The sequence below is a fragment of the Tenrec ecaudatus genome, chromosome 11 (genome assembly GCF_050624435.1).
Source record: "Tenrec ecaudatus isolate mTenEca1 chromosome 11, mTenEca1.hap1, whole genome shotgun sequence".
Taxonomy (NCBI): Eukaryota; Metazoa; Chordata; class Mammalia; order Afrosoricida; family Tenrecidae; genus Tenrec; species Tenrec ecaudatus.
This window is the reverse complement of record NC_134540.1, coordinates 67,885,424-67,905,796: the sequence shown is the minus strand read 5'-3', so window position 1 is coordinate 67,905,796 and position 20,373 is coordinate 67,885,424. Positions and strand designations below refer to the sequence as shown.

General features: G+C 53.7%; 1 protein-coding gene across 2 annotated transcripts in view; it reads left to right on the top strand.

Annotated features, from left to right (window-relative positions):
• Nucleotides 1-20,373, top strand: part of FBLN7 (fibulin 7) — a 51,656-nt gene that overhangs the window by 16,892 nt on the left and 14,391 nt on the right. Inside the window, exons 2-3 of one of the 2 annotated variants that reach the window (XM_075563135.1) lie at nucleotides 9,360-9,519; nucleotides 15,419-15,589. In XM_075563135.1, coding sequence (XP_075419250.1) covers nucleotides 9,360-9,519; nucleotides 15,419-15,589 — 331 coding nt within the window. The remainder of the gene's footprint in view (nucleotides 1-9,359; nucleotides 9,520-15,418; nucleotides 15,590-20,373) is intronic. The other variant, XM_075563136.1, reaches the window with a different exon arrangement.

The window sequence follows — 20,373 nt, the reverse complement described above, 5'->3', positions numbered from 1 at the left end:
ATTTTGTCTCTGGTGTCATAAGAGATCCGACCCTTTTTGAAGGAGTCCAAGGGGATCAAGATGCACTCATTCGACAAGTATGTCCCGAGAGCGCATCACGCGGAGGGCCCGGTGCTCCTCTGGGCCTGAGAGTCAGTGTCGCGTGAGGCCGTGTGATAAGTGGTTACGACTCACAGCCAGGCCCTGGCTCTGGCCCTGCTGGCTGAGAAACCGACCGGGGACAAGCTACCACCTCTTGCCAATCTGGTTCCTGGCCGGAACAATGGGGGTGATATGCACATCTCTCCACTGGGGGCTGTCGTGAGGACAAAATGAAGGCAGCCAGAGACCAGAAAGGGCAGGGAATGCTTGTTGGGCAATTCTAGCTCCTGCCAATCCTAAAGGACAGAGCAGCCCCAGCTGCCCGTGACATTCCCAAGGCCGTCACTCTGTCTGGAAGCAGGCCACCGACCATATCTTTCTCCTGTGGAGCAGCTGGTGGGTTCCAACCACAGACCTCTCAGTTGGCAGCAGAGCGCTTTATCCATGGAGCCAGCAGGCGCCTCACTCAAAGAGCACAGTAAGCGCTCAGTACTCAACAGCGGAGAGCAGGTTGAGGCAGACACGGTGCTTATTGTCAGGTTGCTCTCCAGAGTAGTGAGCAGAAAGACACACAAACCCTATAAGATATCAGAGGGCAGAAAATGGGCATGAGGTTAGAGAGCAGCCAAGACACCTTCTAAGTGAAAGCAAAAAGAGAAGGGGGCTGGTTGGAGGCTCGGGAGACGAGAAAACAGCCCAGGCCGAGGCCCTGGGGTGGCAATGAGCTTGCTGAGGAGTGTGGAGCCCAGACAGAGAAGGCTCAGCGCTGGGAGCATGGTGGTTGGCAAGAAGGTAGGGGGGGCGGGGTTGCCCGAGGACTGGCCAATCACAGATAACGGTGTAGGCAAACTACTAGGCCCTGAAAGTCCATGTCCCAGTGCAGGGACCGGTGAACTTGTTAAGTTATAAGGGGGACTTAAGGTTGCAGGTACAATTAAGTTTCTATTCAGATGATTTTTTAAGATGAGGTGATTTTGCATTTTCTGGGTGTGTCCTCTGTAATCACAAGGATCTTTGAAAGTGGAAGCGTGCGGCAGAGCCCGGCGGCAGAGCCATGCACTACCTGCAGGGCTCCACTGGCCATTGCTGGCTTTGAGCTGGAGGAGGCGGCCGTGAGCCAAAGCGTGTTGGCGGCCTGCAGACACTGGGAAATGGAAGAAATGGGTTCTCCCTTCGAGCTTCTGCAAGGGACAAGCCTTGCTGATAGCCAAATTCCAGCTCCTTGGGCCCTGGGTCAGACTGCTGACCTACTGACCTGTCAGATCAACTGTAGAATTTGGTTCGTCCAAGCTACCCGGTTCATGCTGATTGGTTTCGGCAGTCACAGAAAGCTGATCACGCTGCAAATGCCATTAGTCTCGCAGGTGGGGAATCCGCCGTGGGGCTTACAGAGGGCAGGGTACATTCTGCCTCCTGTCTTTGGAAAGCACAGCTTGTCGGAGGGCCACGGAGGAGACCAGGAGAATAAGCAGAAGGCAAGTGTCACAGTCCAGAGAGGGTCATTTCCTTGCCACCACTGCCCTCCTACCATACACACTGAGCTTTTCCAGGAAACCTGAGAGCACCCCACACCTTTCATTCAGCGTTCACAGCCACCTAGGTGAGTCACTCTAGAATACGGTTCTAAAGCAAAGAATCCTCACAACGTGACCAAGCCCACAGTTACCCATCCTGCCTGCCAGACTGAAGCCCTCTCCACAACCTCACCCTTGCCCTCCACCTCCTCAGAGTCAGCCACAGGAGGCAGGCCCCCTGGTACAGCGTCCACGCTGATTGTCACAAGTCCCGTCAACTTGGAACCCTGCATAAGTGTGCATGCACCTGCATGCACACACTAGGACAGCCTACTGTGAGTGCGCCAGGAAGGGTGTGTGTGTGTGTGTGTGTGTGTGTGTGTGTGTGGTGGGAAGGCAGAGGGGCCGCTGGAGCTGGGGGCCCTTGTGTAAGCCCCTCACCCTACTTCCCATGGGCTGAAGAAAGGAGGCAGACAATGATTTAGGCGGGATGTGATGGGTTAAAGCCCAGCATCTACCAGTCAGGCACCCGGGAGCGTCAGCCCAAGCCGCATTAATGGAGCTGCTCAGGGCTGCCAGAGACCCCTGTAGCAGAGTAGAGCTGCCCCGTGGGGTTTTTTGAGGCTCTAATAGTTTCAGGAGCAACTCACTAGTCCTTTTTCTCATGGAGTGGCTGGCAGCTTTGAACCGCTGACCTTTTAGTTAACAGTCCAGTGCTTATCCATTGTGCTACCAGGGTTAAGGGGGACTCGCGGAGACAAATATTGTGTTGTTTTCTATGTCAGCAACCTGGCAGGAGAGTGAAAACCAAACCCACCGCCGTCGGGTTGATTCCGACGCTCCACTCACTGCTTCCTTCCTCCCTTCCTTCACTGTCAGCAAGTTGATGCCGACTCAAAGCAACCCGAGAGGAGAGAGTTGCCTCTCTGGTCTCTGAGACTGGGCCTCTACCTGGGAGCAAACGGACTCATCTTTCTCCCGAGGGGTGGCTGGTGATTTTGAACTCCTGACCTTGCGCTTGGCAGGCCAATGCCGAGGAACATCTGTGGAAGAATGACTAGATGAAAACTAACTGAGTCGAGAAGCAGACCTGCTTGTGGGACGGGCAGCGAGCATGATTTAAAACAAAACTAACCAAAAAACCACCGTAGGTGCTGGCCTCCCGTGTGGGAGAGGGGAGTGCTGTCCGCTCCCCTGGCTCCGGAGCACCCAGGGCTCAGACCCAACAAGCGGTGAGGGGTGGGCATGGGGGGGGGGGCACGGGAGGGAAGAGAGGCCGAGGGGATTATCTGCCTCTGACTTGTCCTCCAGTAAAAATAGCTTCTGGAGAACACACATGCGTGAGCTTAGCATGACTCAGACGTGGCGTGAGGGCTCCCAGCCTTGGCGAGGAGGCACACATTTGGCGAGTGCGCTTGGAATGCTAACACCTAATGGCATCCACACGTCTGTTTCCCGTGAACAGAATGCTGACAGGAAGCATAGCTCTGGCTTAGCAGAGACTAGCGTGAGAGACGGCAAGGTCCCTGGGGTCACCTATGGCCACCTGAAGTCCTTGCGATTCCGTATTCACCGAGAGTGGCTCCCAGAAAACGTCATGGTGACAGGACTGTCACTGTGAGGAAGACTGTAGTCTGGGTCACCCGGGATAAATGCCTCAGGCTCCCCCTCAGGGTCCCCTACACAACACACGCACCCCCCTAAAGCTTCACCTGTGCCCCTCAGTGCCTGGAGCGCTGGGGCTGGGTCTTGAGCTTCACCGAGACTGTGCCCAAAGAGCATGGAAGCCTGCCTGGACGGTGCTGTGAGGGGAGCCGCCCACGTGGGCACAACTGGTGGGGTCCACCCTGGGTTAGTGGGGCGGTGTCTAGAGGTAAAGGTGACACTTTTAAAAAAGAACTTTTACTGGGGGCTCTTAGATCTCTATCACAATCCATACATTCCTCCATTGTATCAAGCACATTTGCACATATGTCGCCATCATTTTCAAAACATTTTCTTTCTTCCGGGCCCTTGGTATCAGCTCCTCATTTTCCCCTCTCCCTTCCTCGAAGGCGAAACTTTTTAGGAGTGCTTGTTCTTTCTCCGTGAAAGGGGAATGCTGTAAGCATTGGATGGTTTCCAAACAGAGTAAAGAGTTGGAAAAAGGATAGACAAGATTTTCTCTGAGTTGAAGATGGGATGGAATATCGTTCTGCGGCCTCCTCGCTCCCTGAGCGCCTTAGAACTCAATTCCAGCCTCACAGCCCTTGGCGCTGGCTGGAGTGTTCCAGAACCGTCGACGCAGCCTCTTCCTCCATCTGGGAAGTTCATTTTTACTTCGTAAGTCGGGCCACCTCTTTCTCTCCACCAGTACTACTGGTCGTGTCCTGCTAGGAGAAGTGGCCAGTCCCTTTAAAGAGTCGGTCAGTGTTGATCCCTTCTTCTCAAAGATGCAAGAGTTTCACTCTCGTGTCTTTCCTTGGTTTTGTTTCAAATAAGTTATTAACTGAAAGACACAGCAAACACTTTTTCCCACTGTGTATGTGCAACGGCACGAGTCAGCAGTACAGCCAGGTTTGGAAGGAACTGAAATTTCTACCATTTGCGGGAATGTCTATAAAGAAATAAAAATAAATAAACATAAAGGGGCTGGGAAGGGGTTGGTGACAGGAAGGCCCCAGCAGCAGCTCCCTCAGCATTTGGCGTCATTGATGCAGGTCTCAGGGAGCCAGTCCGTGTCTGGATTTAACCTTCACCCTGTCACCATCTCGTGGTGCCCGAGTGGGAGGCAGTTCTGGAAGGGGTGTGTGGAGCCTGTGGGTTCTCATGACAGTGGGTACTTGAGGGCCCAGAGCCAGCCCTCACGGGTGGCAGGCCCAGGTCTGAAGTGCCAAAAACCTGGTGGGTGATGCCAACCTCCCACCTGCTTCCTGCCCCACAGCCTCGAGGCCCTGGCCATCCTCTGGGCTGACCTCAGCAAGGGCCATGTTTGCAAAGAAGGGAAGGATCTGTTCTGCCACGTTCTTCTCAGTCTGGAGTAAGGGTGGGGGTAGGGGGGAGGAGAAGGGGGCCAACACATGGAGGGTAGAAAGGACCCCCCTCCTCACAGCACTGAAGAACCGAAGCAAAATCAAGGCCCAGGGACCTGAAGCGGAAAGGATGCCCTGGCACAGTGCAGACAAGAAAGCACCAAGAATTGGTCCTGAGATTCACCCTTAGTTTGTGATGTGCTGCCTACTATTTGAATGATCTTCCAGGGAGCTGGGGCTGCCTGAGGATCAGACAGAACGATCACTCTTTCTTGGTTTTGAAGGAGAAGCCCATAGTGCCTTCCATGACCATGGTCACTACCACCCGGTGCCCTCAGAGCCGAGCCCTTGAGGAGCGACCTTGACCTGGTCTGTAAGGATGCCTGCCTCATCGCGGCTCTCCAGAGACATTTGGGGATGTGTGTGCAGACACCGGCTACGGCAGCGTTGGGCGAGCCCTTGGGGCTCGATCGCAGCTGGCCCTGTGAGCAGCACAGCTGGCAAGCCGCTCTCCGTGCCCAGGCCGCTCCGGGCCTGATGCTTGTATGCTGGCTTGCCAGAATAGCAAGGGTCTCCCCGCTCCACCGTGAGCTCTGTTAGCTCCCGGATCTCACTCAACAGACCTTGGATGCGGCCTCCGTCTCTTGGTCTGGAAGGGTCTCTAGGAGTGACGGGTGAGGTGAGCCCATCTCAGCCTAAGGGGGGCGAAGGCCGGAGCTGCGTGTGGTCCACAGAGCAGGCGCTGCGAAGACTCTTCTGGGAGGAGCTGAAGAGGCTAGGAGCAGATGAGCCCAGAGCCCCGGGATGGAGACTACGCTCTGTCCAGCGGCAGTGTGGAAAGCAGGCAACCCCCCCGCCCCACCCACGCAGTCTCTCCTTCTTTCTGTGTGTATTGGCACTCCCGTGCCACCACCCTAGGTTCCCGTCAGAGTCCTCGCTGCTTCCCAGAAGAACCCTTGGCACCGATGTCCTTCTCGCCACACTTTGAAGACCTTGTCCTTCCGCAGGCATCCTGCGAGGCAGCTGCAGCCTGCCATCAGTCTTCGGGCAGTCATGCGCTTGGCTGGCTCGTAGGAACGGGAGGCAGGCAGCTGCTGGCTTGGCTCATTGTGAGATGTTTCTTTACCCCTCCCTTCCCACTTCCTACCACCACCACTCTGCCTGGTCCCCTGCCCAGACTCTCCATCCCCAACTCCGCACTGCCACACCTGTGGGGGCACATGGGTTGAGTCCTACAGTTACCAGTCCCCCGTGCAAATTCGTCAGGGAGATCGCTGAGTGCACAGGGTTGTGTGAAAAGACCGGGCGTAGGCCATGCATTAGACACCAGCATCTGTAAGGCAGGTGGCGTGATGGGGAGCAGGGTCCCAGCCCAGCTCTCCCTCTCAGACGGGCAAGCAGCTTGGCATTCAGCCTCCAAGCTACAGGTTCCCAAACTTATTTGACCTACTGCCCCCTTTTCAGGAAAAAAACAAACACATCTCAGTGTCTACGTGGCAGTTAAGAACTTAGGTAGGATAGCCCCAAATCCAGGATAAAATCTAGGTCTTGCTTTTGTAGCCCCCTCGATGGTTCCTGGGAGCACTGCATACACAGTAGGCACTGCATTAGCCAGCGGTTCAAATCCAGCCACACCTCAGGAGAAAGATGACGTTTTTGCTCCTGTAAAGAGTTACAGCCTCAGAAACCCACGCGGGGCAGCTGCCCCCTGACCCACAGGGGTGCTATGTTGGAATCGACTTGAAGGCAGTGAGAGGTTTTTTAAATTTTTAAATCGTTCCAGAACCCCATGGGGGGTGGGATTGCTCCCTTTGCTCTGGATCTTCATCTAGGAATTGGACAATCACAAATCATCAGTGCCCATCTGTATCCAACTGCTGCCAGCAAGAGGCTGACTGACGGTTGTCTGTGGGAATAACACATAAGGCATGGGCCATAGGAAATCAGCTCTCTCTTGCTAGCTATCATCTATCTGTCTGTCTGTCTGTCTGTCTGTCTATCATCTATCTATTGATTTTAAGGGGGTTGTGAGTGTTGGACTTCAGGGTTGGTAGGTTCGTTGGTAGGTGCCGGGCGGCAGGGCTACAGGAAGTTCCCGTCTGAATGCCCATGCCTTGGTGGGAAGGAACACAATGGGAAAGGAGGAAGGCAAAGAAAATTTTCTTCCCAACCATTTTGTTTTGGAGCCAGGCCCAGGAAGACCCTAGGAAGAGGAGAGGCCAGAGAGCCCCCAAGAATAAACAAGTTCCAGAGGCAACTCGGGGTTCATCCCTTCGCCAAAAGCATGCATTAAGTCAGGCCAGGGAGTCGTGTTTGGTGCAGCCTCCAAGGTTGAGAGTGGCAGCCTTCCTGGGAGAGCGGCAGGGACTCTGTTTCCACTGGCAAGTCCAGAAGCCACCCAGGCTGCCTGGGCCCCGGGCCTCCCCGCCCCATAGCTGCCCCTCTGGCTGTTAGAAAGACAGCGACCCCCTGAGAGCCGGAACTCCCTGTAGCTGTGGGCTTTTCCGGGGCTCTCAAGCTTTCAGCCTTTCATAGGCTGGTGATCACTCATTCTAGTGGAATATATTTGAGTTTTCCTTCAGTTACAAGTTTCTGTTTTGCGTGAATTCTGAGTTTTGCAGGTTTTACTGAATTTTTACTCGATAAAACTATATTGTAGAAAAATTCAAAAATAAAAATAAAATACAGTATCCAAAAGCCTATCCTTGGAGCCAACCATCATTTCCTTCTGTGGCAGTTACCTAATCTCCTGTCAACTCACAAAGGGGTGGAGTCTAGCCTGCCAATCAGGTCACAGCCTGATGACCTCATTTGGAGGCATGACAGATAAATAGCTCACTGGAGGCCAGACACACACACACACTCTTTCTGCTTGTCTCCCTGCAAGACACTCCTGTTGACAAGCCACATGGAGACACACTGATGGGAGCAAGGGTCCTGGAGCTGGAGGAGCCACATGGAGACCCATGCCAGCACTGAGATGCTTCCACCATCTGTGGATCCACAAGACTTTCCACCCACTCACCTGTGATCTTCCTGCATTCCACGTCATTGCATGTGTTGCATGAGTCTGAAGAGGAATTGATAGATTGGTATCAGACATAGGGGCTAATATAGGACTCATGGACTTGATCAGGACTGAGCTGGGATCTTTTTTATACACATATGAGTGTCTTTGAATTTGTTTCTCTAGTCTACCTGGATTAACACACCTTCTCTCTGCCTTGAGGTAAAATTAGTCAGGGTAGACTAGGCTCTGCTGTGTAACACACAGCCCCTCAGGTAACACACAGCCCCTCAGGACCCTGGAAGAGCTTCTCACATGAAGGGAAAGACCATTTCCCCATCACCGAGCCTGTCCCTACTCATCATGGACACCCGCAGTTCCAGTACAGGCAGCGCCAACCAGAGGCGCTCCCACCCCCTGTGAGAACAGAACCGTGCACGACAGGGTCTTCATACGAGCCTGGGGTGGCATCGTGGTTATGCACTGGACTGCGAACTGCAAGGTGAGCAGTTTGAAAGCACCGGCCGCTCTCTGGTAGAAAGGTGAGGCATTCTACTCCCATAAAGGGCCACAGTCTCTGAAACCCACAGGGGAAGTTCTACCCTGTCCTAGAGCATCGCTGTCAGTCGGCCTTGATTCGATGGCCGTGGGTGTTTGTGTTTGGGTTTATTGAGTTTTCGGGTGACTGATGTTTCAGAAATCAAGCCCCTCCCCTCCCTCCCTCTCCCAGCCAGGCGCATCTGGATGGACTCAATCGCCAACCTTTCCCCTGGCAGCCCAGCACAATAGCCATTGGCACGGCCCCTGGACGCCCCCTTCTCCCTCTCCACTCCAGGAGGTCTTCTAGAAACAGGCTGCACAGCGCGGTGCCCGCGGGCGGATGGCGCTCCTCGTGCGAGGCACGCGCTTTCCGACTTCCTCCCCTTCTTAATAACTTTAGAAGAGCCACCAGGGCCGGCTGTGGAAACGTCGCCAATGGTTCTTTCGCGCTATGAATGTCATCCGTTTCCTCTCTCTCCTCTCACCTTTTCTTAAGTGTAGAAGCTACTCTTGTTGCACCAGTCCTGGGTTAGCATCCACCTACTGGCGAAGACAGTGAGCCGTTCTCAACCCGTGGGTCGCGACCCCTTTGGAGGTCCATCGACCCTTTCACAGGGGTCGCCTGATTCATAGCAGTCGCAAAATGACAGTGATGAAGTAGCAACGAAAACAATGTTATGGTTGGGGGGAGTCACCACACATAAGGAACTGTGTGAAAGGGTGGTGGCCTGAGGCAGGTGGAGAACCCCTGGTCTAAGACGTCCAAGAGAGAGGTCCGCCACCGTGCGGACTGCAGGGCCTCTGTGGAAAGAATGCAGGACGTGTTGGAAAGTAACGACTTCATTGGTTTTGTTGAGGGGTGTGCTTGGACCCCTTGTGACGTGGTGACCTGACTCAGCAGATGTCCCCATCCAACTAGAAGCCCAGAGCAGGAGAAGGAGGGAAATTACTCACATTGCCCTTCAATCAGGCCACTTGGCACCGAGTCCCCTCTTGACGTATCATGGCCCCGAGTGTGTCCGTGGTAGACCTGCCCGCAGGGCGTGCAGTGACTAGCTTTGGGAAGCAGAGTGCCAGGGCTGTCTTCTGGGTGAGTGTGAGCTGCCCACCCTGCGGTGCTTCCCTGGGCGGGCCACCCAGAGGCGCCAACGTCGTACTCAGTGAGCCGCTAGTCCGTGATGAGCCTGTGACCCTTCCTCTCCCCAGAACTGTGTCAACAACCAGCAGCTCCTCACTGTCATCCGCCAGCTGCAGCAGCTGCTGAGGGGCCAGGAGACCCACTTCACCCGGGGCATCCGCAACATGAGGAGCTGGCTGGCGGCGCTGCAGAACTCCGTGAGCAAAACAGTCTCAGACGCGCCCTCAGGTGGGTCCCCAAAGTCCCCAAACCAGCAGCCACTGGTGCCCCAAGACCTCAGGCTCTCCCTAAATACCTACTTGGCCCACAGGACCCCTAGTCTTGGAGTGGACGCCCAGGCCTGTCCCTGCCTCTCCTTGTCTGTGACCCTGGTGGGGGTGAGGGGTGGGAAGGGATGAGTGCCTGACTTCTCTCCTCGCCCACGGTCTGGACGCCATGCCCTGACCGTGCACAAGGGTGCATTCTGGGCTTAACAGCTAGCATGCCCACGTGGGTTGACGTGGGGTGGTTGCTGCTGCCAAGTGGCCATCGGGTCAGCCCCGACTCACAGCGACCCCGTGGGCAACACGGTGAAACACCGCCCAGTCCGGCAGCATTTCCACGCTTGTTGTGTTTGAGCCACTGTTGGCAGCCACTGTGTGAATCCATCTCATTAAAGGTCTTTTTAGCCGATCTTCAATCGACCCAAGCATGAGGTCCCTCTCCAGGGACCCGTCTCTCCTCACAACTTGTCCAAAGTACACAACACCAAGTCTGGCTGCGCTCCCTGCTAAGGAGCATTCTGGCTGTACTTCTTCCCAGACAGAGGGAACTTGAGGTATTCTTCACCAGCACCGTAACGCAAGTACATCCGTGCATGTCCACAAAACCTGTAAACATTTGCCCAAAGGCACAGTGTTCAGAGCAGAGCCAGTGCTCCCTTCCCTGTTCCCACCCAGATGGGCCTCCCCATTAGTTCAGGTTCTAGACGTGAGAACAAGTCCTCTGTGAGGAGCCCCATCATTGCCGGTGCATATGCGGAGGAGGGGCTGTGGAGGCCAGGTTCCATTTGTCTGCTGAGGTTATAGTGCGGGCCTCAGACTCCCACGCGCAAGAGCCAAGCTCCAGTCGACACTGGGGCACCACCGCCTCCCTGCTTGTCCCAGTCATGGCTTCTAGCTGCTGCCAGGGCCCAGAGACCTACGGCTGGTTGACCTCCACTCGCCCGCAGGGTCATGCTGGGTGCACATCATCGCGCTTGCTCTAAGTCAGGACCTGTAGAAGCCATTGACTCACTGCAGACATGTGACCAAGGGCCGTCTTTGTGGTGTGGGGCGACGGAGTGGAATCTCCCACCTTGTTAGAGGCCACAGAGTCTACTCCTGTTGCCTTTGGCTCCTCTGGGGCAGAAGGAAACCTCCCGGCCAAGCCTCCTGTCCACCTTCCAAGGGACTGTGAGGTCCAAGGCCTTGAGGAGGCTCCATCCATCAAACCCTGTGAGACAGGCCGGGAGCCTCCCTTCCTGCCACCGAGGGGGAAGCTGAGGCCAAGAGAAGTGAGCCAGCAGCAGCAGCAGGGAGGACCCTGACTGAGAAGTGCTTCTGCTAGCCAGTCATTATACAGACGGGGTGTCGTGGGCAGTGCATGGAGCTGTGGACCACAGGTCCATCGGTTCAAATCCACCAGCCGCTCTGCAGGAGAAAGATGAACCGGTCTACTCCTGTAAGACAAGTCTCAGAAACCTCTGGGGAAGTTCCACTCTGTCCTATAGCGCCATGGTGAGTTAGCAATTGACTGGAAGACAGTGAGTGCTTGGTTTGGGTCCTGTTTTCGTAGGATCAGACCCATCAGCAGCAGCTGCAGCTTCACAGAAGAGCGCCCAGGGAGTAACTGATCAAATCACCCCGCGATGCGAGGGTCCACACCACCGGCACCAGGGACGGTGGCTGTGGCTCTTCGTTTCCCTGCAGAAGCAGGACAGAACTGCCGCCCAGGCTGTCCAGAGCTGACTTCTGTATCATGCTGAGCTGCCACCTCTTTCTCCCGCGGAGCAGCTGGTGGGCTTGGTGGGTTAGTTCACTTAATCCCCATGCCACCTCCCGCTAGGGTAGCCCCAAAGCAAACTCACTGCCCTCGAGTCCATGCCCACTCATCGCAGCCCAGTGGGACAGACCAGAAGTGCCCCTGTGGGTTTCCAAGGCTGTCAGTCTGTACAGGAGCAGAGAGCCTCACCTCTCCCGACGGGCAGTTCGAACGGCTGCCCTTATGGTGAGCAAGCCAACACGTAACCCCTCCGCCACCAGGGTCCTTTCATGTTAGGGAGGACTCAGGGCCAGTCGCGGGTCCTCTCCTGCCCACATCCAGGGGCTTTCTTTCCTGCATAGTGTTGGGTTTCAAAAATCGGCAAATCCCTTTTGAAAACTTACCACCCTATAGGTATCCTTCGCATGAAGGCTTTGGTGGGCCCGTGGGAGAATTCTGCATGCCAGGACCGGAGTTTGATCCCTGGCTGATGCACCTCTTCTGTCAGTGGAGGCTTGCCCATGGCTGGGGTGATGCTGAGCAGGTTTCGGCAGCTTCCAGACCAAGATGGACCAGGAAGAGATGCCTAGCGATCGACTTCCAAAACGCAGCCTACTTCCCAAAATTCTCTGGAGCATAAAATGGTTTGGGCCCAGCTGACCTCCGGGATGTGCAGGACCGGCCCTGAGTCTCGAAGTGACCTGAGAGCAGCGAACCACAACGTTGTGTCTCCAGGTGCCACCTGGGCACCAGTCACAATCTCACCTGACACCTGCCCCAAGTCAGCTTGTAACTAGTGGGGAAAGGATCTTAAAGGGCATTTGCCAGGAGTCGGGGAGGGCAGGAAGCTTGTCGTACTGGGGAGGCCTGCTCCTCTGCTTCCTGGCTTCTAGAGAAAGGCTCTCCCACCTGCACTCCTAGCCCTTCTCCCGGGAGCATCGCAGCTGCCTGACTGCAGGCGCGTAGCCCCGTTCCCAGGTCTCCGTGCTTGCTGACCTGCTCGTCACATTGCTCACACATGAACCTCCTTCCAGCAGGGGAAGGAAGCTGAGCTTCCCAGGGACCCCCACGGAAATGAATCCGTCCTTTGACTCCTGCCTAGGATGTCAACGCAAAGGGATTTTTAATGGACTTGAACCCATTCATTCATCCATTCCACTGACATATACTGAGCATATGCCATGGGTCATTACCACTTAGTCTGCTAAGTCCAATTTTATCTGTGAGCGGCTCCAGCAGGTGTACTGTTGTTTGGTGTATGTTTTTTTTTTAGGTCAAAGATTATCATTTCAAGAGGCTCTACTTCCCCTTCACCCTCACAGTGTTTTAAATCCTTTTCGATGCAATGAAGCACATTTTTAAAATGAGTCATGAGGCCATTGTTTACAGCATCCGAGGAGCGCCCAAGAGTTAGGAGTCTGTCCCGCACTCGCTTCTTCTCACAAGGACTCGCCCACTGGATTCCAAGAGGGAATGTTACCAAGGGAAAGTGATTCAACCCTGGTCAGAAATTCCCCAGGAACCAAGGGCCAGGAGAGTACGTGGAGGGACTGGTTGCGATCTCCCCAGGCCAGGCTGCGGTGGCCTCGCCCTGAAGGGCCTGGGCTGGGTCTAGGCAGGGGCACCTGCTGCATTCCTCTTGGGGCCCCAGGTCTTGACGTGTTGCCAAATGTTTACTTCGTGGTGGGAGCTGAGGGATTCTCTCTCCCCCACTTCAGCCTACAATGCGGAAGCAAGCACTTTCTGTTTGTGGTGGCACAGTTGAGTAAGCATGGGGCTGCTAACTGCAAGGTCAGTGGTTCGAATCCATCAGCCTCTCTAGAAGAAAAATGAGGCTGCCTGCTCCCATAAAGATTGACAGCCTCAGAAACCCTGGGTCACGGGGGTTTCTCCAGGAGTCGGAATGGTCCGTGGGTAAAACCCTACAGGTGTTTTTACACATGAAACTTGGGATGGAACTATAATGTATTTGAGAAGTGGTTCTGAGTTTCCAACACTACTGAATCCAACTCAGACCTATCTCGATTTGAGGCATTCTGTCATTCAAACAAACTGACTGAGCACCGACCATGTGCTCAAGGTTTCTGCAGATAGAAGAGCAACGGCCGGGCTTCTCCTCCTGCTCGCTCCAGGACACAACAGTCCACCAGGAAGTCCTGTTTGTTCTTCCTCAAGATACCTCTGAAATCCTAACCCCCTCTTTCCGCCCCCAGCCACACCCGGTCTGAGCTGCCTTCCTCATACCCCTGGGTTCTGGGCTCGGGGTTCTCCAGACTCAAGTCGCAACCAGAAGAATGCAGCTAACGTGTAAGCTGGGCCACTTTGTGCCTTGCATCAGAACCCAGGAATGGCGCCCCATCACACAAAGCACTTGCCAAATGGCTGTCTACTTCCTTCTCAGGACTTATGTAAAGCTCTGTTCCCTTTGTAGACTAGAGAAGCAAATCCAGGGCCACTCATGTATGTGTAAGAAAGAGCTTTGTTTCAAGGAGTCATTGGATGTCAAGAAAACATCCCATCCCAGTCCAACCCAAGTCTGTACGGCCAATACTCGTTCATAATCCCCTCTCCAGACTCACACGGCTCTGTGCGATGATGGACAATGCAGGAAGATCACGGGCTGGTGGGGCAGAGTCTTGTGGAACAAGTGGCGGTGGACGCATCATAAGGCTCCCCTAGGTCTCAGCCATGTGGCTGGCACACAGGAGGGTGAAGCGGAGAGAGCATGTGACCCGCCTCCAGGGAGAAAGAGCAAGAGGCTGGCCTTGGAAAGCCATTGATCTTCATTGCCCTCCAGTCAAGCTGCGACCTGATTGACGGGCTAAACTCCACCCACATGTTCCTATGGGAGCCATGTTGACACAAAAAAACCTAACTCTCACACTCCCCACGGCCCTTCAGATTTCATCTCCACCTTCCCTCTGCTTCATCCACTCTGCTAAGAGTGCAGTGGCCTCTATGACGTCCCTCACACCTGCTGGGCACACTCCCACCTCAGAGCCTACGCCCTGGCCTTTCCTTCTGCCTCCAACAGATAGTCTGCAGAGTGATCCCATCACTTTCCATTGATGTCTTTGATCCACACAGCCCACCTTGACCATCCTGTTCAAAAATTGCACCCTTTCCTTGGGCACCTGTAGCCCTGTTCCCTACCCAACAGGTGTCACCCTCCATTTCCCACCCAACACGCGGCAGAAGCATACTTATTCTGCCATTTACTTATTGATCTGTTTGATCAACTGTCTCCCCTGCTAGGAGGTGCATTTCCTGAAGGCCACGTTTTATCTGTTTCGTTCACTGACGCATCCCAAGCCCTTAATATCGCATCGAACCTGGTCCATAGCAGGCACGCAATAAATAATCTGTCACTCATTCATGTGCTCAAGAATTGTGTATTGAGCACGCCCTACGTGCCAGGCCATGGGCGGGTGTGGGAGATGCAGCAGTGACGCCAGGACAGGCATAGGCCCTGCCCTCCGGAGCAGCCTCCTGACAGAGGCAACTGACCACAAACATGGAAACATCGTCGCCAGTCAGAGAGGTCCAGTGGTCGATTCAGAACTGACTCAATGGCAGTTGGTGGGTATCAATCCTGAGAAGAAGCCACATGAGCCCAGGGGCGAGGGCCCGGAGCTCTGAGTCAGGCATGGGGGTCAGGCATACATAGTCTGGGAGCTGGTGGCATTTGGAGCTCTGAAGGGTGAGAAGGAATCCTGCCGTGAGAAGTTCATCCCAGGCAGAGAGAAGAGCAAACACCTAGGGCTGCGGTGCGGCTGAGCCCAACCCCTGCAAGAAACTGAACAAGACCCAGAGCCACTGGCGCACCATGGATACCTAGCAAGAAGAAGGGGGTCCCGTGGAGGCCCCAGCTCTGACCCTCACATACTGGGAGCCACTGTGCACAACACGCGGTGGCCCAGCCGGGGTCGCCTCATCTTTCACTAAGTGGGAACCTCATGCCTGTTCTCAAAAGTGCTTGGAGGATTCCGTGAGCACAAGCATTTCCAGGGCCTGGCCTGGAGCAGGCCCTCAGCAGAAGCCTGCTCACAGGTGAGACGCCTTAGAGATAGGAGTGGTGTCTGAATGGCCCCAGAGTGGCGCCTAATCCTGCCCTTTCTCCTCGCAGTTCCCTGCCCTGCTCTGAATGCCCCCCTGGATGGCAGAAAGTTTGGAAGCAAGTACTCGGTGGATCACGAGGTCCATTTTACCTGCAACCGTGGATTCTGGCTGGTTGGGCCCAGCAGTGTGGTGTGCCTGCCCAATGGCACCTGGTCCGAGGAGCCGCCCCACTGTAAAGGTACCGTCCCTTCCACTCATCCTCGTAGGCTGGACCCTTCACATCCCAGCCGGCTCTGGTGGACAGAAAGGGTCATTCCTTGGGGCCACTTCCTGCCTGAGTCTTCAAAGGCATAACAGTGACCAATGTGACTGCTCACTTACCTTCTTCATGCCAGGCCCTAGCCTGACTGATAATGGCATGAACTGGCTAAGCTTCGCAACAATTTAATCTTCTCTAACATCCGGGGCAACTGAGACCACACAGCCAGGAAGGGCTAGGCTGCGCTGGAATTTACATTTGGACACTCTGACCCCTGAGTCTGCGGACACCCTTCTACGCCTCACTCTGCTCTGGACATCTGTGACTGGCTCTTGCAGGAGTTAAGGCAAAGAAGCTCTGGACATTGGCTGAACAGGTGTGACAGGAGAGAGGGCACATATGCCCATGAATACACGTGGGTTTTAACAGAGGATATTTTACAGGAGTATTTACTCCAGATGTCAATCTACCTACCCCTCAAGGTGACGGATCAGAAGGGGCAAAGTCATGAGTACTTGCTGAGGTGGCTAGCTGCCGTCAAGTCAGTTCTGGCTCATGGCGACCAGTGTACCCCAGGGTGAAACACTGCCTGGTCCGGCCCCATTGTACTGACCTCACACTTATTCTTGTTTCGCTCACTGATGGAGCCACTGTTTCCGTTCCTACTGTGACAAGTCTTCCTCTCTTCACTGCCCCTCCCCTTTCCCGGGCATGACGTCCTCATCCAGGGACTGGTCTCTCCTGACCACACGTCCAGTGTATGTGAGACCAAGTCTCCCCTGCCTTGTCTCTGAGGAACTTTCCGGTTGTGCATCTTCCAAGACAAATTCCTTTGTTCTTTTGGCGGTCAATGGTACAATCGCCTTCTCCAGCACCATAACAAATTCCTCGGTCTTCCTTGGTCAATATCCAACTTTCACAGACCTATGAGACGATAGAAAATACGATGGCTTGGACCAAGCACACCTTCTCCTCCAAGTAACATCAACCATTTAAAGAGATCTTTTGAGTACTTCTTAGATATAACCAAACTCCCTGAAGAGGTGAGTTGCTCAACCAGGGGCCTCAGGACCATAGTTTTGGGGGATACAAAGCCAATTAGCATCACATAGTCCAAAGAGAGTCCTTGGTTTACAGCTACAAATATCACTCCTCTCTGTCTCCCCTCCTTCAGAGGACACCACTCAGATTGGATGAGGACCCACCCTAGTTCAATATGGCCTCAGGTTAACTAGCTGACAATGTCTTCAAAGACCTATTTGCAAACAAAGTCACATTCACAGGTATTAGGGGGGTAAGGACTTCAACCTATCTTCCCAAAATAAAGAACGCATTATCAGTGAATCAATTCTGACCCAAAGCGACCCAGTAGGACAGGCTAGAACTGTGCATGTGGGTTTCTGACCCTGTAACATGTCTTTCTCCCATGCAGTGGCTGGTTTTTGAGTTGCTGACCTGGGGGTTTGCAGCGAAACACATACCCACTGCACCACCAGGGCTCCTTCCAGCTATCAACTCAAATCAACACTTGAATTGCAGTTTGGCATGGTTCCCTTCTCCCCTTCACCTAAATCTGCCTTGGTATGAGAATTAGACCCCGTACCACCTCACCAGAGGACTGCCCAGAACAGCTCACCCAGGATTGCCACGGGAGCCACAATTGATATCTCCAACCTGGGTGGGGTGCGTACAGGGGAGAAGGAGGCTGCCAGCCCACAATGGGGCCTTAGATGGAGTTTCGATTTCTTTAAGAGTCATCTGAGCCTGGCCGGAGTCCACATAGTAGTCATGATTGGACAAGGAAACTGGTCTCTTAGAGTCAGCGTTCTCACCCAGCTGCTCTACTTGACCTCTCACCACGTGGGCACGCTGTGCCTGTGTTGGCCTTTCCATTCTCAGCAGCAGCTCATGTGATTAATGGATGCTGTCTTCAGGAAGTGCCATCGAGTGGTGCCAGCCAAACCTGCAGAAGGAGAAATAGAGCCTCCATCTGCATTGTTTGATGGCCAATCCTGACAGTAGTAGCGGAGCAGGCAGGGCACTGGGCTGGAGTTTTTTAAAACAATTCAGTGGCTCCCTCAAGAGTGGCCCTAGACTCTTAGCAGCTGCCTCTGAGTGCACCCATCTCATTGTCTGTACCAGCACCCGCATCATCACTGTGTGTGCACGGTGCTTAAGGCAGGGGCAGGGGACAATCTTCATTACAGGAGGTTCATTTCAAGAGGCTCGTTGCTTCTCTGATAGATGGCTACTTGTTTAACGTCAAGCCTTTAAGACATCAGACACTATTTCATTTGATAGCTGGGCACCATCAGCTTTCTTCACCACATTGCCATGTGCACCCATTTTGTCTTCAGCGATCCTTTCTGGAGGGTGAGCATCACAGAATGCCAGGTTGTTAGAACAAAGTGTCCTTACATTGAGGGAGGGCTTGAGTAGAGGCCTAGAGTCCATTCACTTCCTAAATATATTGCCATATATGGATATATTTACATAAATATACACCTATGTTATACATCTATCCATAGCTTTGCTGCCTTGATCTTTCCTCTGTCCCTTTTACCTTCCTCCTGTCCCACCATCACACTCACCATTCTGCCTCTTAGTAATTCCTCTCAGCTAGATTGCTGTTGCTCCAACACCACCAGGATCTCTACATCCTCCTCGTTGTTGAATATATTTCCCTAGTTGTTCCCCTGTCTAAGGTGTTGTTTGCTCACAGCTCCCTTCCCCCTGCCTTCTCCTCCCACCAGGTCCCTCTGGAACTGTTGGTCCCCTTGCTCTCTCCTCGGGCTTGCTTCCCATGCCTATCTTACATTGGTAGGCAAATCAACAATAACGGATCCAAAACAAAAAAACAAAAGACTGAATAAAAAGAGAAAAATGACAAAAACTAGCAAAAAAAATCACAAAAAAACATACACAATTCCAGGTCTGCCTACTGAATTTTATGACTATCTCCCCATTGGTCCTGGGGGTTTTGGGGGACTGCCCCTCCTAACCTAAAATCTATTTTGGGGACTCCTCAGGGGCTTTGTGGCTTGGCTTTGCTCCCCTTGCTGATCTGTTATGTTCCCTTCTTGGTTCATCCCACTGTGGAGCGTGGTCAGACCAGACTCACTCCCTGCCACGTGTCCCCAGTATTGTCCTCTGTCTCAGTGTGCTCCAGTGAGGGAAGCCTTGAGCTGTTGTCAGCCCTACAGTCCTCTCTGTGCCTTAGCGGCTCCGTGAAGGGCCGTGTCATCCTCAGCGCTTGGTGTGGCAGGATGGGGTCTAGTCCGTTGATCTGTCTCCTTTTCCTTTTTGGTTTGCTTCTGTATGGGCGTGACAGGTTGGCTCCTCTCCCCAACCTCCTGCAGGTTTAGTGTTGTCCTCTGTAGCACATCCTTCTGGGAGAAGGGGGCGGGGTCAGTTTGGCTCTGACTGGGGCCAGCCCTGTAGACCTCTCTGTTCATGAGTTGCTCTGTGTGGTTACGTTGCCCTCAAGGTTTGGCTTTAATGGTTTCTTAAGGGCTAGTCTTTACTTTATTGAACTCTATTATTCCATAGTTTTCATTATTGTAAATAACGCCGAGAAAAACATGCTAGAACATTTCCCATCATGGAAAATTTCAAACACACGAAAGTAGCGACAATACTGCCACGTCCCCATGCCCCCATAGCTCTGGTTCCATCATTGTCGACACAGGGGATTCCTTAATATCATCAAATATTTAGTCAGGGTAAAAAGCAAGGTCCATGCATTACGGGGGGCTGCGATGTATTCTGATAGCTCTTACTAGCTAACAGCCTTGTCCCCAGGAGCCCTGGTGGCCCAGTGGTTTAGTGCTTGGCTGATCGCTTACATATTGGAGAGGGGAACCCAGCCAGTGGCTGTGAGAGAAAGACCTGCTGGCCTTTCCCATAGAGAGGACAGCCAAGACCACCCTAGGGTCCCGGCTCCTCTGGGGCATGGCGTCGCTATGAGCTGCAGTCTATGTGATGTTACCGAACAACAACAATCTCCTCCCACTCTGGCTTGCTCGCTCACTGGCGGGCTCTCTAGCTCCCCACCCCATGTGTCTTTCTTTTGCAGTTTACCTGAAGGAAATGGTTGCTTATCCTGTGGACATTTTCCACAGCCTCAATTTTGCTCATTACATCCCTGTGGCGTCATTGAACAGAATTGAGCATTGATAACTGGTCATTGCCTCAGTGGTTTGATCAGATTCAGGATCATTTGGGGTTTCGTTTTGGCAAGGTGGCCATATTATCAGGCTATGCCCTGTTGATCACCCCTCTTCCTGTGAGGCGGGCACCTTGGTCAGCATCGCCCCCCAGCAGTCGCTCCAGCAATTCCTTCAGAAGAGATCCGGGAGCGACTCTCAGGTCCGCACCTTCACAGTGCAGGTCTGCAGCCTGCCATGCAGGATGTCCATTCGATGGGTATCCGAGACCTGCCTCCATGGTCTTTCCTGAGTACCTTAAATAGGTTGCTTTTAGGTCTTCTATTTTTAACTGCTGAGATGATTTCCATCATAAATGTCTTTGCTTGCCTGTATGCCCAAAGGACTTTTTCTGTTTTCAAACCCAGTATTTGCACTAGGGCACACTGGCCTTTCTGCGTCGGTTTGCTCCGGTGTGTGGTGTGCCGTACCAGTAGGAGGTTTCCGGCTCCTCAAAACTACAGGCCAATGCTCTTTTCCAGGACAAAGCCTTGAAGAGGAGCCCAGCAGCAGGGAAAGCAAACCAGGCAGCACGCAGGGAATGGGTGTCGATGAAAG